Genomic DNA, 11577 nt, shown 5'->3' on the forward strand with positions numbered 1-11577 from the left:
GGCTCTGTGGCCCAGGGGGAGAGAGGAGGTAAGTGGGCACACACACCAGTGGGCGGAGAGATACAGAGAGACAGGTGGATGAATGGACAAAAAGATGAGCAGATGGACTCACAGATGATGGGACAGATGGACAAATAGACCGGAGCCAGAGACAAACAAATGGATTGACAGCCAGATGGCTGGACAGAGAAGGAAGGTCAGATTGACAAGTGGACAGAGTCAGGATTATAGATGGATAGATTGGTTTCCAAGCGAACAGCGGGCAGCCAGGCGGACAGGTGGGAATGTGGACGGGCAGCTGGCAGCAGGGCTTCTGCCTTCCTCCAGCGCCCACCTCAGAGGCAGAGCTGGCCACCCGCCTGGACTTCCAGTTTTCAGCCCCTGTCTTGGCCCTGGCAAGACGCCAGGCAGCAGGGCGTCTATGGGGAGTTTTTCCTGCCAGAGAGGGAGGAGTCAGCGGCTGCCGTTAACTCCCTCACTGCTGTTCCCACTGCTTGTCCCCTGAAAGCCTTGGTACAATCACCCCTCCCACTGGCTGCCAATGCTCAGGGCTATCCTGTGTGTGTGAGGACTTGGTGGCTGCTTGGCTTCCCAGTGGAAGCTGGGGTGCAGGGCTCCCAGGACCCCATGGCTGCTCCCCGGTTCCCAGCAAAGCCAGGACAGCAGAGTGCAGGCCTGCCCAGGACCCTCCCCTGCATCAGGCTCAGTGGGGCAGGGGGCCAGGGCAGAACCCCAACTCACCTCCTCTTCGTGGGGCCCCGCCCAGCCGCAGCTCACCGCAGCATCCTCAGAGCCAGAGGACACTGGGGCTAAACGGGACCAGAGGCAGACACAGGGGGACCCAAGGCAATGTCAGTCAGGACCCGAGTTCAAGTCCCAGCTCAGCTGAAGCCAGGGCAGGGGGGTGGCCAGGGGTGACCAAGAGGGGGCTTGGCTTCCCTGTCTACTCAGAGGAGGCGACTGGAACACCAAATGCCCAGGACAAGACTTCTGTGTGGGGAATGAAGACAGGGCCTGCGTCCAGCCCTTGGCACACAGTGCCCACCGGACTGTCCACCCCTGGGGCCCGCTGTCCCGGAAATGCCACTGGGCCTCAGGGAGTGGGCCTCCCTTCCACCTGCATCTCTGCCCATCCTTGGTGGAGTGTCTGCTTCCCTCTTCCTGAGCTGACAGCACCTCCTCTCCTGGGGGCACCGGCCTGCACCCTGCCCTGCCCAAGCCTCAGGGTGCTCAGCTTGGAGGTGGGTGGGAGAGTGGGGGCTCCCCGAGGTGCCCCCTTTGATGAGACTCAGCAAGGCCCAGGGTGCAGGGGCTGGACTCCCACCCCGAGCCCCCACATTCTCCCAGCTTCCTTTCCAGCTGAGCTTTGCCCTCCCCAGGTCTCTTTACCCCTTCTGGCACAACAGAGAAACTGAGGCACGTGCCAGCACAGCCACAGAGCCTGCCAGGCCCCCCTGTCCGAAGCCCCTGCCAGCCTGAGCTGGAGGGGCTACTGGGGCACCCTTGGGGGGTGGGGAGGGCTGCGGTCACCTTCTACCACCCCCACCGGATCCCCAAACCACAGTGACATTGCTCAACCAGGAACCAGAGTGCATTCCTGGGCCAGGGCCAGCCCGGGAGGCGGAGGAAGCAGGGACAGAGAGGTCGGCGGGGTCAGGGTGGAACAATGTCCCCTCTCCCCAGCCTTCCTGGTCAGGCAGAGGCCAGGGTGCAGGGACTGCTAGAGCGAAGGCCCAGGGAAGGAACAGGCATTGTGCTGGGCTGGCCAGAAGTGCGATCAGGGAGGCACAGCCAGGAAGGGCCCTGGACATCCGTGTCCAGGAGATGAGGGGCGGGAAAGAGAGGGGAAGCCAAGTCTCCAGGCCCCAGGGGGGAGTTGAACCCCATAACGGCTGGGGAACTGGGGTGCACCCTGTCTACGTGCTGGGGCCCAGGGAGTTCCAGGCCAGCCCCCACCTCCGCTGGAGCAAGGCCCGCCCCTCAGGCTTCAGTCTTCTCCCCTGCAAATTGGCCACAGCCTTTCCTCTGGGGCTAAAATGAGGGCTGAGGAGAGACCTTCCCACCCCACCAGCTCAGCCTCCATCTTGTCCCCCCCATCCCCCAGGGACCCCAAAGATGCCACCCTCCAGGGCTCAAGGCTCAGACATGGGGCCACTCTGCAGACCAACACCCTGTTTCCCTGTGGGCACTTTGGAAGCATCAGGATTTTCTGCCTCATGAAGGAGAGCCCAAACCTGGGCTCTCCTAGCCCTGTGCCCCTGCCCTCAGGGGCCCCCACTGGTGCTCACTAGGCAGGGGGATGTCTTGCTGTCGTGCTGGGACCCCCTCACCCCTGCCCACCTCCCCAGGTCTTTCCCAGCACCTTACCTTGGGCGTTACAACTGTCTATAAAGGATGAGTTAGGAGGCCCTGAGGGAGGGAGGGGCTGGCCCTGGTGGGGGAGGCTGGATGCTGCGTCTTGTGGTTCTCCCCCACCCAGAGCCACCCTCCCTGGGGTGCTGGCCCAAGCCCTGACCCCTGGGGATTTGGCGACCTCTTCCAGTTCATGGATCCCTGAGAACTGGGCCTCCTTCTGGAATGGATCACAGCTTGGGTTTCACTCTGGGTTTCTGCTTGGAAAGCCCCCTGGGCCTGGCCCTGACCAACATGTTTTGCTCCAGCCTCTTGCCCAATCCCACCCCCACCCAGACCTCAGCTTCACCTCAGTGTGTGCTGCTTATGGTGAGGCTGGAAACCCGCCCGGCTGAAGAGGTACCAGGGCTCCCAGGAGGAAACGCCGGGGCCATGCGCCCCCTGGTGGCTCACACTGGGAAGCGCTGCTGCCCAGCCCAGGGAAGAAGCGGCCTGGCTCTCGTCGTGGGGCTCAGGGTGAGGAAGAACAGTGCCTGGCATGGCCCACCCTGGGCCCCCACCCCAGCCCTGCACGCCCAGCTCCTGCCCCGTTCCAGTGAAAATGCTGAGGCTGGCTCCAGTACTTGAGCTGTCCAGACCTCTGAATCCCTTCTCTCCATCCTTCCCTGCCAGGTGGCCCCACTTCACACAGGATGCTGAGGCCCAGGGAATTGGGAGCCGGCCGGCAAGACCACCCAGAGCCTGGCACTACAGCCCCCATTTATTGCACTGCTTTGCCGCTCACAGGGGAAGCATGTCCCCCAAAGTCCCACTCCCAGCCCCCCACCCCCAGCGGACATCTCATCCCTGGGCTGCTGGTCCACCTTGCCTGCCTGAGCGCTCAGTAGCCCGCAGGCTCCCCGCCTTTCCTGGAGTCTGAGGCAGCCGCCCAGCCGCCAGCTGTGCGGACAATGGCCTGTACCACAGCAATGAAGGTAGGAGTGACCTCGGTGTGGTGGTGCCGGGTCTTCAGGGCTGCAGCCACTGCCTGGGGGTGGGAGGGAGAGGGAGGCCTCAACGGGGGCCCAAGACACCATGTGAACCACACCTGTGTGGGCATGGCTTCCACAGACACAGGTGGTGCCATTTCTGTCTGAGTGGCCACGAAGAGCAAGTTGGGGGCAGCTGGGCCGACTGGGTCTCATCGGAGCAGGTGGCCTGGCCCTCAGAGCATGGGGTGCAAAGTGGCCCAGGCAGCGGGCATGAGGGTCATCTGCCCCAGGCAGAGGACAGCAGCCATCGTCCAATGCGCAATGACACAGGAGATCCAGGCCCTGTTCCAGGATCCCCAGGGGCCCCCACTGTGACTCAGCACCACCCCCCAACCTGGTCAATGTCTTTCTCCAGCGTTGTGGTGTTGGGCAAAAGCTGGTTGTGCAGCCGGGGCTCCTCCACCGCCTGCTTCACATCGTAGCCGAACCACAGGCTGTGGATGATGGCCTGCAGATGAGGGGATAGGGTCAGTGTAGCCCAGCGGGCAAGGGGCTGGGGGCACAGGCAGGTGGCACATACCAGTGCAGTGGACGTGGTGATCTGCGTGCCCCCAGAGGCACCCACGACCATGCGGACCTGGCCGTCCTGACCCACGATGATCGCCGGGCACATGGACGAGAGCGGCTGTTTTCCTACAGCCGGCCGGTGGGAGGGAGGGGACAGAGGAGCTGGTCAGCTGCCTGCTGGGACACCAGCCCCCTCCCCACCCAAGCCCTGTGCCCACACCTGGCATGATGAAGTTGGCCGGTGAGGGGGGCACCCCAAACTGGTTGATGATGTTGGGGGAGCTGAAGTCACCCATCTCATCGTTGAACAGGATCCCATTGGCCTGTGACAGCACCTTGGAACCGAAGCTGCAGACCAGCTGGGTCAGAGAGCTGTGACCACCCCTGCCCCGTCCCACCAGCCCCACGTGCCCACCAAAGTGCCAACACGCTCCCTGGGGAGGTGGGGGCAAGCACTCTACCAATGTGGAGCCCCCCTTCTAGGACACGCAGGCAGCCCCGGCCCACCCGGCCACCCAGCAGCCCTACTAGAGGTTGATGGTGCTGGTGGCCGACACGGCACTGCCATCCTCTGAGACCACGGACAGGTGGGCGGTGCCCCCGTCATCCGGCGTGTAGAACTCAGGCTCATAGTAAGAGGCCGGGTGAGTGGTGTCATCAGAGATCCGGGCCCGGAGCTGGGCAGCGAAGAACTCGGAGCTCATGTTGCGGACCACCTGCCGAGACCCCAGAGCTGGCCTGAGGAGGTGAGGGAGGTGGGGAGGGGGATGGGCTTGTGCGAGCAGCTCTCAGGAAGCCCCCAGCCATGGCTCTGACCATAACCCTCTTGCACCCAAAGTCTCACGTGGCCCGTCTGACCCCCTCTCCCCAGCCTCTGTCTCTGTTGCTGTCCAGCAACTCTGAATGTCTGTCCGTCCTCAGAGTCCCAATCATTGCATCCAATCATTCATTCATTCATTCAGGGAGCTTGTAACTTCATGCCCAGCACTGGGGGATCAGCAGGGAAGAGACACGCAGGTCCCCACCCTCACAGCAGGGAAGACAAAGGCAGGCAGGGATGTGCTGGAAAGAACAAGCCAGGTGAGGGGGGTGGAGTGTGATGGGGTGAGAGCAGAGTGGTCAGGGAGGGCTTCTCAGAGAAGGTAATATCTGAAAAAGCCACCTGAATGGTAATGCAAAGGCCCTGAGCCAGGCCTGTGAGTGACACGCAGACAGTGAATGGGGTTAGGGAGAGAAGAGGTTGAAGATGCCAGCAGGGGCTGATCCCATAGGTCCTTACAAGCCCTATAAGGACTTCAAAGCCACCTGTGCTTAGGGCAGAGGAGTGAGCAGCTGGTGGGTGTTATCCCTCCGGCAGCTGTGTGGGGGTGAAACTCAACTGGGAGGCTATGATATCCACCAAGTGAGAGATGCTGGGGGCTCACCAGGTGGAAAAGAGGAACGGAGAAAGGCCCCAAGTCTTCAGTCTATAGTGGCCGCTAACTGGGGCAGGTTGGGAGTCTGATTTGGGAAAGGAGCTCGTCAGACCCTGAAGAATCTGTCTCAGGTGGGTGATGGGCCACACCTGATGTGTTGAGTTCATGGGCAAGGCAGGGCGCAGGAGGCTGAGCAGAGGAAATGCCTCCAGAAGGTTCCAGCAACACCCATGAATTAAGTGACTAATCCAAGGGGAAAACGTTCAGCCTGAATCTACTTCCGAGGAAACAGGGTTGAATCCAGGAATTGGGACATCCTAAAAGACAACTGCCCTGGGCCTTAAAATCAACAAAACAGCCCAGGGGGTCCATTGAGGCTAAGAGACGGCAGACGTGACAGCAACAGCAGGTGTGAGCTTGACAGGCCGGGGGCCTCAAGACACGGATGGGACCCTTGGGGAAAGGCCGACCAGACATCTAAAAAGGAAAAAACAGGGAGAGCAAGGGGGAGACGGATGGAGATGGGGAGAGAGGAAGGAAATGTGCCGAAACGTCCATAACCTTGCAAATTAAAAAGTCAAGGGAGGGAGGTGCTGGTGAACGTGGTGAGATGCTGCAGAGAGTGGACCGAAGGGGGAATGGAGGCTGCTCTCAGGACCTGGCAGCGCAGGTATGGAGGGAGGGAGGAAGGGCGGGCACCAGGGGAGAGGGCTCCAGAGAGGAGGTGGTGGCCAAGTTTGCCCCAATGGGGAGCAGAGGGACGGGGCAGCAGCTGGAGGGCTCTGGACCCACAACCATACACTTCTTTTGGAAATGACCCATCAGAAAGGGCAGACTGGGAACCCAGGAGGGAGAGCAGCAGTGTAGGAAGGGCGTGCAGAGTCAGAGAGTGGATGAGCAGAAGGCCAGTCTCAGCTGGGAGGGAGGGCAAAGAGGGGCATGATGCAGTGGCTTCCACCACCTCAGGGATGCCAGATGCTGATGTGGGGAGCAGTGAGTGCAAAATCATCCCCAGGTATGAGAAGAGGGGCTGCTGAGCAGTTGTGGGAGGTCACAGGTCAGTGTGAGGGGGTCTGCGGGTCTACCTTGCAGGGAGGGGGGGACCCAAGTAGGTAATGAGGGATGTGTTCGGGGTGGAGGTGGAAGTCCAGCCTGGAGCCGGGGCACCTGGCGAGTGGGTGGGTCGGGCAGTGCAGGGCCTGGGTGGGGATCTGGGAAGTTAGCTCCTGGGTGTGACCAGGGAACATGTGGCTGGGGCCTCTGCCCACCTGGAACACTGGTTCCCTCCCCCCTGAGGGCTGTGATGCCCCTGTGCATTCCTCACCTCGGCACTGACCACTCCAGAGCCTTCCAGGCCAAGGACATAGCACATGCAAAGGCCCTGAGGTTGGAATGTGGCAGAGGAGGGCACTATCACTCACTGACAAGTCTGTCTCTCCCACCCTGTGAGCTCTGTGGGGCAGAGGCTAGGACTCAGGGTCAACAGTCCATCCTAGCACACAGTAGGCCCGAGGGCAAGTCAGTGGCAGAAATAGATGAATAAAGGCTGAGTGAGGCTGGGGTGGCCCGGGAAGCCCTCCTGGCATCTCCATGGTAGGCCCCCCACCCATCGAAGGCCAGCCCCTGCCCTTTACCTCAGTCACATTGACAAACTTGGGGTCCCCAAGCAGGGTCCTCTTGGCGTAGGCAAACCGGAAGGCCTCCACTATGCGGTGGTAGGTCAGGCCCTTCTGCTCAGGTGTCTCCACGCTCTCCCGGGAGAAGCTGTACCCTGGTTGGGCAGAGCCGGGCAGGTTGGTGGTCCCGGTGGCCCCGGGACATCCCAGCTCGGCCAGGACAGCTGAGTGCCCTGGAGAGGGGGTGGTCCACGCCTCCCTGACCCACCTGGTTCACCTTGAGAAGGGAGACGTTTAATAACCAACAGCAGTGGCTGCCTGGGAGGCGGGAGAGGATGGAAGGAAGCAAGGGTCCCCCAGGTCTGGGCCTCACATGTCAGCCACAGGGCTACCCAGTCCACGGGGTCACAGATGACCACTCAGATTTGCCAGATGTGCCCTTTGGACCAGGCCGCCCAGCATGAACTCTGGCACTGAGAGCCACCCCGTGACCCCGAGACCTCACACGGCTGTGCCCACTCCCAGGACGCTGCTCTGCAGGGCCGTGGAGGGCAGCTGACCTTTGAGGATGTTGAGGATGAGGGCCAGCACTGGCCCGCTGAGCGGGGCACTGGGCACATAGAGCTGGGCATCCCCGAGGCTGATGCTGAATGGGTGCTCGATCAGCCCTGCGCGGTAGTTGTTTAGGTCCTCGGCCGTCACGATGCCCCCTGCATGGGGTGACACAGAGATGGGGCACACTTCTGGGGGGCCAACAAGCGGGGAGCCCTGTCTATCCCCGGACCTCCCTGACGGTGCCACCTTCCCCTGGCCAGGTCCAGGCCAGCGCCCTCCACCTGCTGCCCCACTGGCCTCTGGGTCTGTCGTCTGTCCTCTTGGCGGCCAGAGGATCTTCTCTAAGTGGGAGATATCTGCTCCCATCCACCACTTCCCCTACCTCCTCCGCCCCCCCCCCAGTCCCCTCCTCCTATGACTAATGGATGGGGGGAGGGAAGCTCTTAATTCTCTAGGGAAATGGCTCCAGAAATACCAAGTATTTACAGGCTATTTTCCGATGTCAGTGGTAAAGGTCAACACGCTAATCACCCTCCTCCCTGACACACTGGAAAAACTAACGTGAAGAGGCCATGGCCGGGTGAGGGAGAGGCAGCATGGGGCTCCTGAACCTACAAGAACCTGCCCACAAGTTCCCAACCGCAGGCGCTGCATGCAGCTCCTCCCATGCTTCGCTCACCAAGCCCACCCTCATCCCCTGTGATCCTCCTGGAGAAATAAAAGCCTTCTCTCCAGGCCTCAAACTGTTCTCTCTGCTTACAAAGTCCAACCTCACCTGTGGCTCAGGCACCACCTCCTCCAGGAAGTCCTTCAGGGTCTGTACTTTAGCGCTTCTCCAACCCTGGCTCCTGCCTACACCTGCATTCCCCCCACCAGGGTTTTCTCTCCTGGACTGCAGGGTTTCTCTCAGCTTTGACTTAACCAGGAGCTGTGGATCTGTGTGGCCTGTCATTAACTGCAGACACATCTGTGACCCTCCCCTGCCAGACACTCCCTGAGGGCCCAGTGTCCAGGCCAGGTAGGACCCAAGGACCCCAGGCTCAGTGTTCCCGCTGTGGAGTTCCTGGGCCCAGGCCCCTGAGATCGCCCGCTCACCGGCCTCCTGGATGTCCTTGACAATCTGGGCCGTGAGGCTCCCGTTGTAGAAAGCCTGAGCGCCCTCCAAGGCCAGCGTCTCGTAGGTGTCGGCCAGCCGAGGCATGGTCACTCGGTCCCCCTCCCGCAGCACCTTCCCATCCCGGCAGAACACCTCGCTGGGGCAGAGGGGGCTCCCGTGAGGCAGGCAGGTGGGGCGGACTCAGCCACCCCACTCACACACACACATGAGAACAAAGGATGGGGTGCCCCTGTCCACAGAATCCAGCCCAGGTGGGGCCGGGACCCCACCCCCAGGCTCAGAACAGGCAGGGCTTTGGTCCCTCGTTCAGCGCAAGTTCCTGAAAGTGCCACCCACTCTCGCCCACCAGTAGGGACCACAGACGTACCACAGCTCGGGGTGCCGCTGGATAGCAGCCTGGTTTCTCTGCAGGGCTCCCGCCAAGCTCTTCCCCACAGGGAAGCCCTGGCGGGCCAGCTGGATGCTGGGCTGGAAGAGGCGAGCCCAGGGCAGCCGCCCGTGCCGCTGGTGTGCCAGCTCATAGCCGCGGATCTCGCCTGGAACCGCCACCGACAGCCCGCCTGCGAAGGAGAGGGACACAGCTAGTGGCTCCACACGGGGGACGTTCCAGGCACATCCCCCAGGTGGGATCAGTGAGGCCCAGGAAGGACATAGATTTCTGAGGTCACGTCTGGACTCAGCAGGCATGAGTGTGGCTCAGCTCGGCTGTCTGATGAGGGCACAGGAGGGAGGGGCGGTAGCACGTGTGTTGGGTTCCGCTGTCCCAGGCCTGGATGCCTGTCTCCGCAGGTGCCACCGTGTCTGAAATCCTGTGCCAGGCCCACGGTTGCACAGCGAGAGTATAAGGAAGCCAGACCTCACCATCTCTCAGTTTGAGCCTCCTGGGCCACGAGGCCCCTCATCCCATAAGACTCAAGTGTTCCTCCAAAACCTGCCAAAGGCCCCAGTGCAAGCCCAGGCCACTCTCAAGGCTGGGCTGGTCCCAAAGCAAGGGCCTCTCTTCCTCTCTTCCATTGTCCCAACTGGGACCTGAGCCCAAACCCCTGCCCTGTCCCCTCTCTGGGTCTCGGTTTCCCCATCTGACCATAAAGAGTTTTGTTTCCCAGCACTGTCCTTTGAGGAGCCATGATTCCCCTGGAAACAGAGCCCTGGACCCTGGTTCCCCACTAGGCCTCACTGCCCCTGCTGCACCCTAAAGCCAGCACTGACCCAGAAAGTTTCAGCCACAGCCTCGGCTCCCAGGCACCCTCCTGCTTTCAACCCTGAGATGCAGGGTAGCGGGGCACTCCCAGGTTTGGCGGCTGCAGCTCTCGAGCTGCCTCTCCCACCCTGAAGTGGGGCATGAGGTTCCAAGAGCCAGGTTGTTACGACATTGGCACATCCCGGAAGGTTTGACACCCAGCACACAATTCCTCCCCCTTAAATAAGCGCTGCCCTGACCTTGGTCAATCAGGCTCTCATGCCACACTCTCACCAAGGTCACCAGTGACCCCCACGCTGCCATTGCAGGGTCTCTTTCTCATCTTACCTGGCCCATCACTCTCTCTTCCTGCGTCACTTCTGCATCTCCCTGCCCTCTCCTCTGTCTGCACCGGCTCTTGGTGCCCTCCTCCATGTCAGGCTGCAGGGTCCATTACACGCTGACAACTCCCAAACTGACTCTTCAGCCTGCTCCCCTGATGGCCAGATCTGAGGATGCACCTGCCCACTTGAAAAAGGCTTCTCAAACTTAACACCTTGCCAGTCTCTGTAAGGGTCGCCCTGTCCTTCCAGGTGCAGACCTGAGACCCCAACTCACCCGAGACTCCTGGGTTATCACTGTGACATCCTGATGGGCCACCTGACGGGCAGGTAACTTGCTCCTCCTCTTTCACAGCAGCCTGAGGGGTTCCCATCAGAAAGCGGCCAGATCCACCCAGGTCTCCCTTTCGACTCAGGGAACACCTTTACCTCACTCAGACATGATGACCCATGAGGTCCAACATGACCTGGGCGGCTCTACCTGACCCTGTGTCCTCCTCTTTCCCCCAGACACCCCCACGGCTGCCCCCAGCCCCAGCCTCTGGGTCTTTGCTCACATGCCCTGACCAGGGCACCTGATGAACCCACAAGCCCTCCAACCCTTCCCACCTCTGCTTCCCAGGCAGTGCTGTGGCACATGGCACACCCATGTGGGCTATCTCTCCCTGTTCCACCTGGAATGTGCATTTCACCTGTTACCTTTGTTTCTACTGGCTTAGGGAACAGCCCCTGACGCTGTAGGAGGTGCCCAACAAGCCCTAGTTAAATATGTGAATTCCAAGCATCCAAAGATGCTAAGTCTGTAAGATTCCCACAATCTCACACTCCGAATAATTTCATTTTTACACTGAGTTTCCCAATGGGTAAAAATTCAAAGACTGTGTTGGAGGGGATTCCAAAATGGCTGCTCTCAGCACCCTACACAGGGTTCCCCCTGCAGGAGGGGTCCTGCAGAGCCTGCAGGAGGGGTTCAGACCCACTATGGCCTTTAATCCCCACCCCTCCTTCCCTCCAACCTCATCCTGCAATCCACTGGGGTCCTTGCAGGGGCGCCCCCTGGTGACCATTGATTTCCCTTGGCTGCCTAGGGAGTTGCAGGGATTTCCTTCCTGGCTTAAGGACAGGTTAGAAAAAAGAGACTCCTTCCCATACTCTAGAGAGCTATCCCCACAGATGAACAAATGAACAAACGAATGAATGACTTGGATGCCCTTTAAAAACCCAGGGTTTAGATAGCCTGGGTTCAATCCCAGCTTTACCACCATCCAGCTGTGTGACCTTAATCAGTTTACATGACCTCTCTGGGCCTCAGCATCCCCACCTGTAAAATGGGAATCAACACCACGCTCCCCCTGCCAAGCGTACAGGGAGGATTCAAGGGGCTCATCGGTGAAAAGGGCTGAGCAGAGTGCTGGCCCCAGGACCCCGGCACATGCAAGCTGTTGTAATAGTAATCACTCTTT

General features: G+C 60.6%; 1 protein-coding gene across 1 annotated transcript in view; it reads right to left on the reverse strand.

Annotated features, from left to right (window-relative positions):
- Positions 1–3201: 3201 nt before the first annotated feature.
- Positions 3202–11577, reverse strand: part of GGT1 (gamma-glutamyltransferase 1) — a 10920-nt gene continuing 2544 nt past the window's right edge. The window contains exons 5-13 of the mRNA XM_007451031.1: positions 8961–9153; positions 8572–8729; positions 7482–7631; positions 6940–7076; positions 4419–4606; positions 4111–4238; positions 3904–4016; positions 3718–3831; positions 3202–3379 (exon numbers count right to left, since the gene is read on the reverse strand). Of these exons, the coding sequence (XP_007451093.1) occupies positions 3233–3379; positions 3718–3831; positions 3904–4016; positions 4111–4238; positions 4419–4606; positions 6940–7076; positions 7482–7631; positions 8572–8729; positions 8961–9153 (1328 nt within the window). The 3' untranslated portion in view covers positions 3202–3232. The remainder of the gene's footprint in view (positions 3380–3717; positions 3832–3903; positions 4017–4110; positions 4239–4418; positions 4607–6939; positions 7077–7481; positions 7632–8571; positions 8730–8960; positions 9154–11577) is intronic.

This window comes from Lipotes vexillifer, unplaced genomic scaffold, assembly GCF_000442215.2.
Source record: "Lipotes vexillifer unplaced genomic scaffold, Lipotes_vexillifer_v1.1 scaffold1783, whole genome shotgun sequence".
In the NCBI taxonomy this organism is placed as follows: Eukaryota; Metazoa; Chordata; class Mammalia; order Artiodactyla; family Lipotidae; genus Lipotes; species Lipotes vexillifer.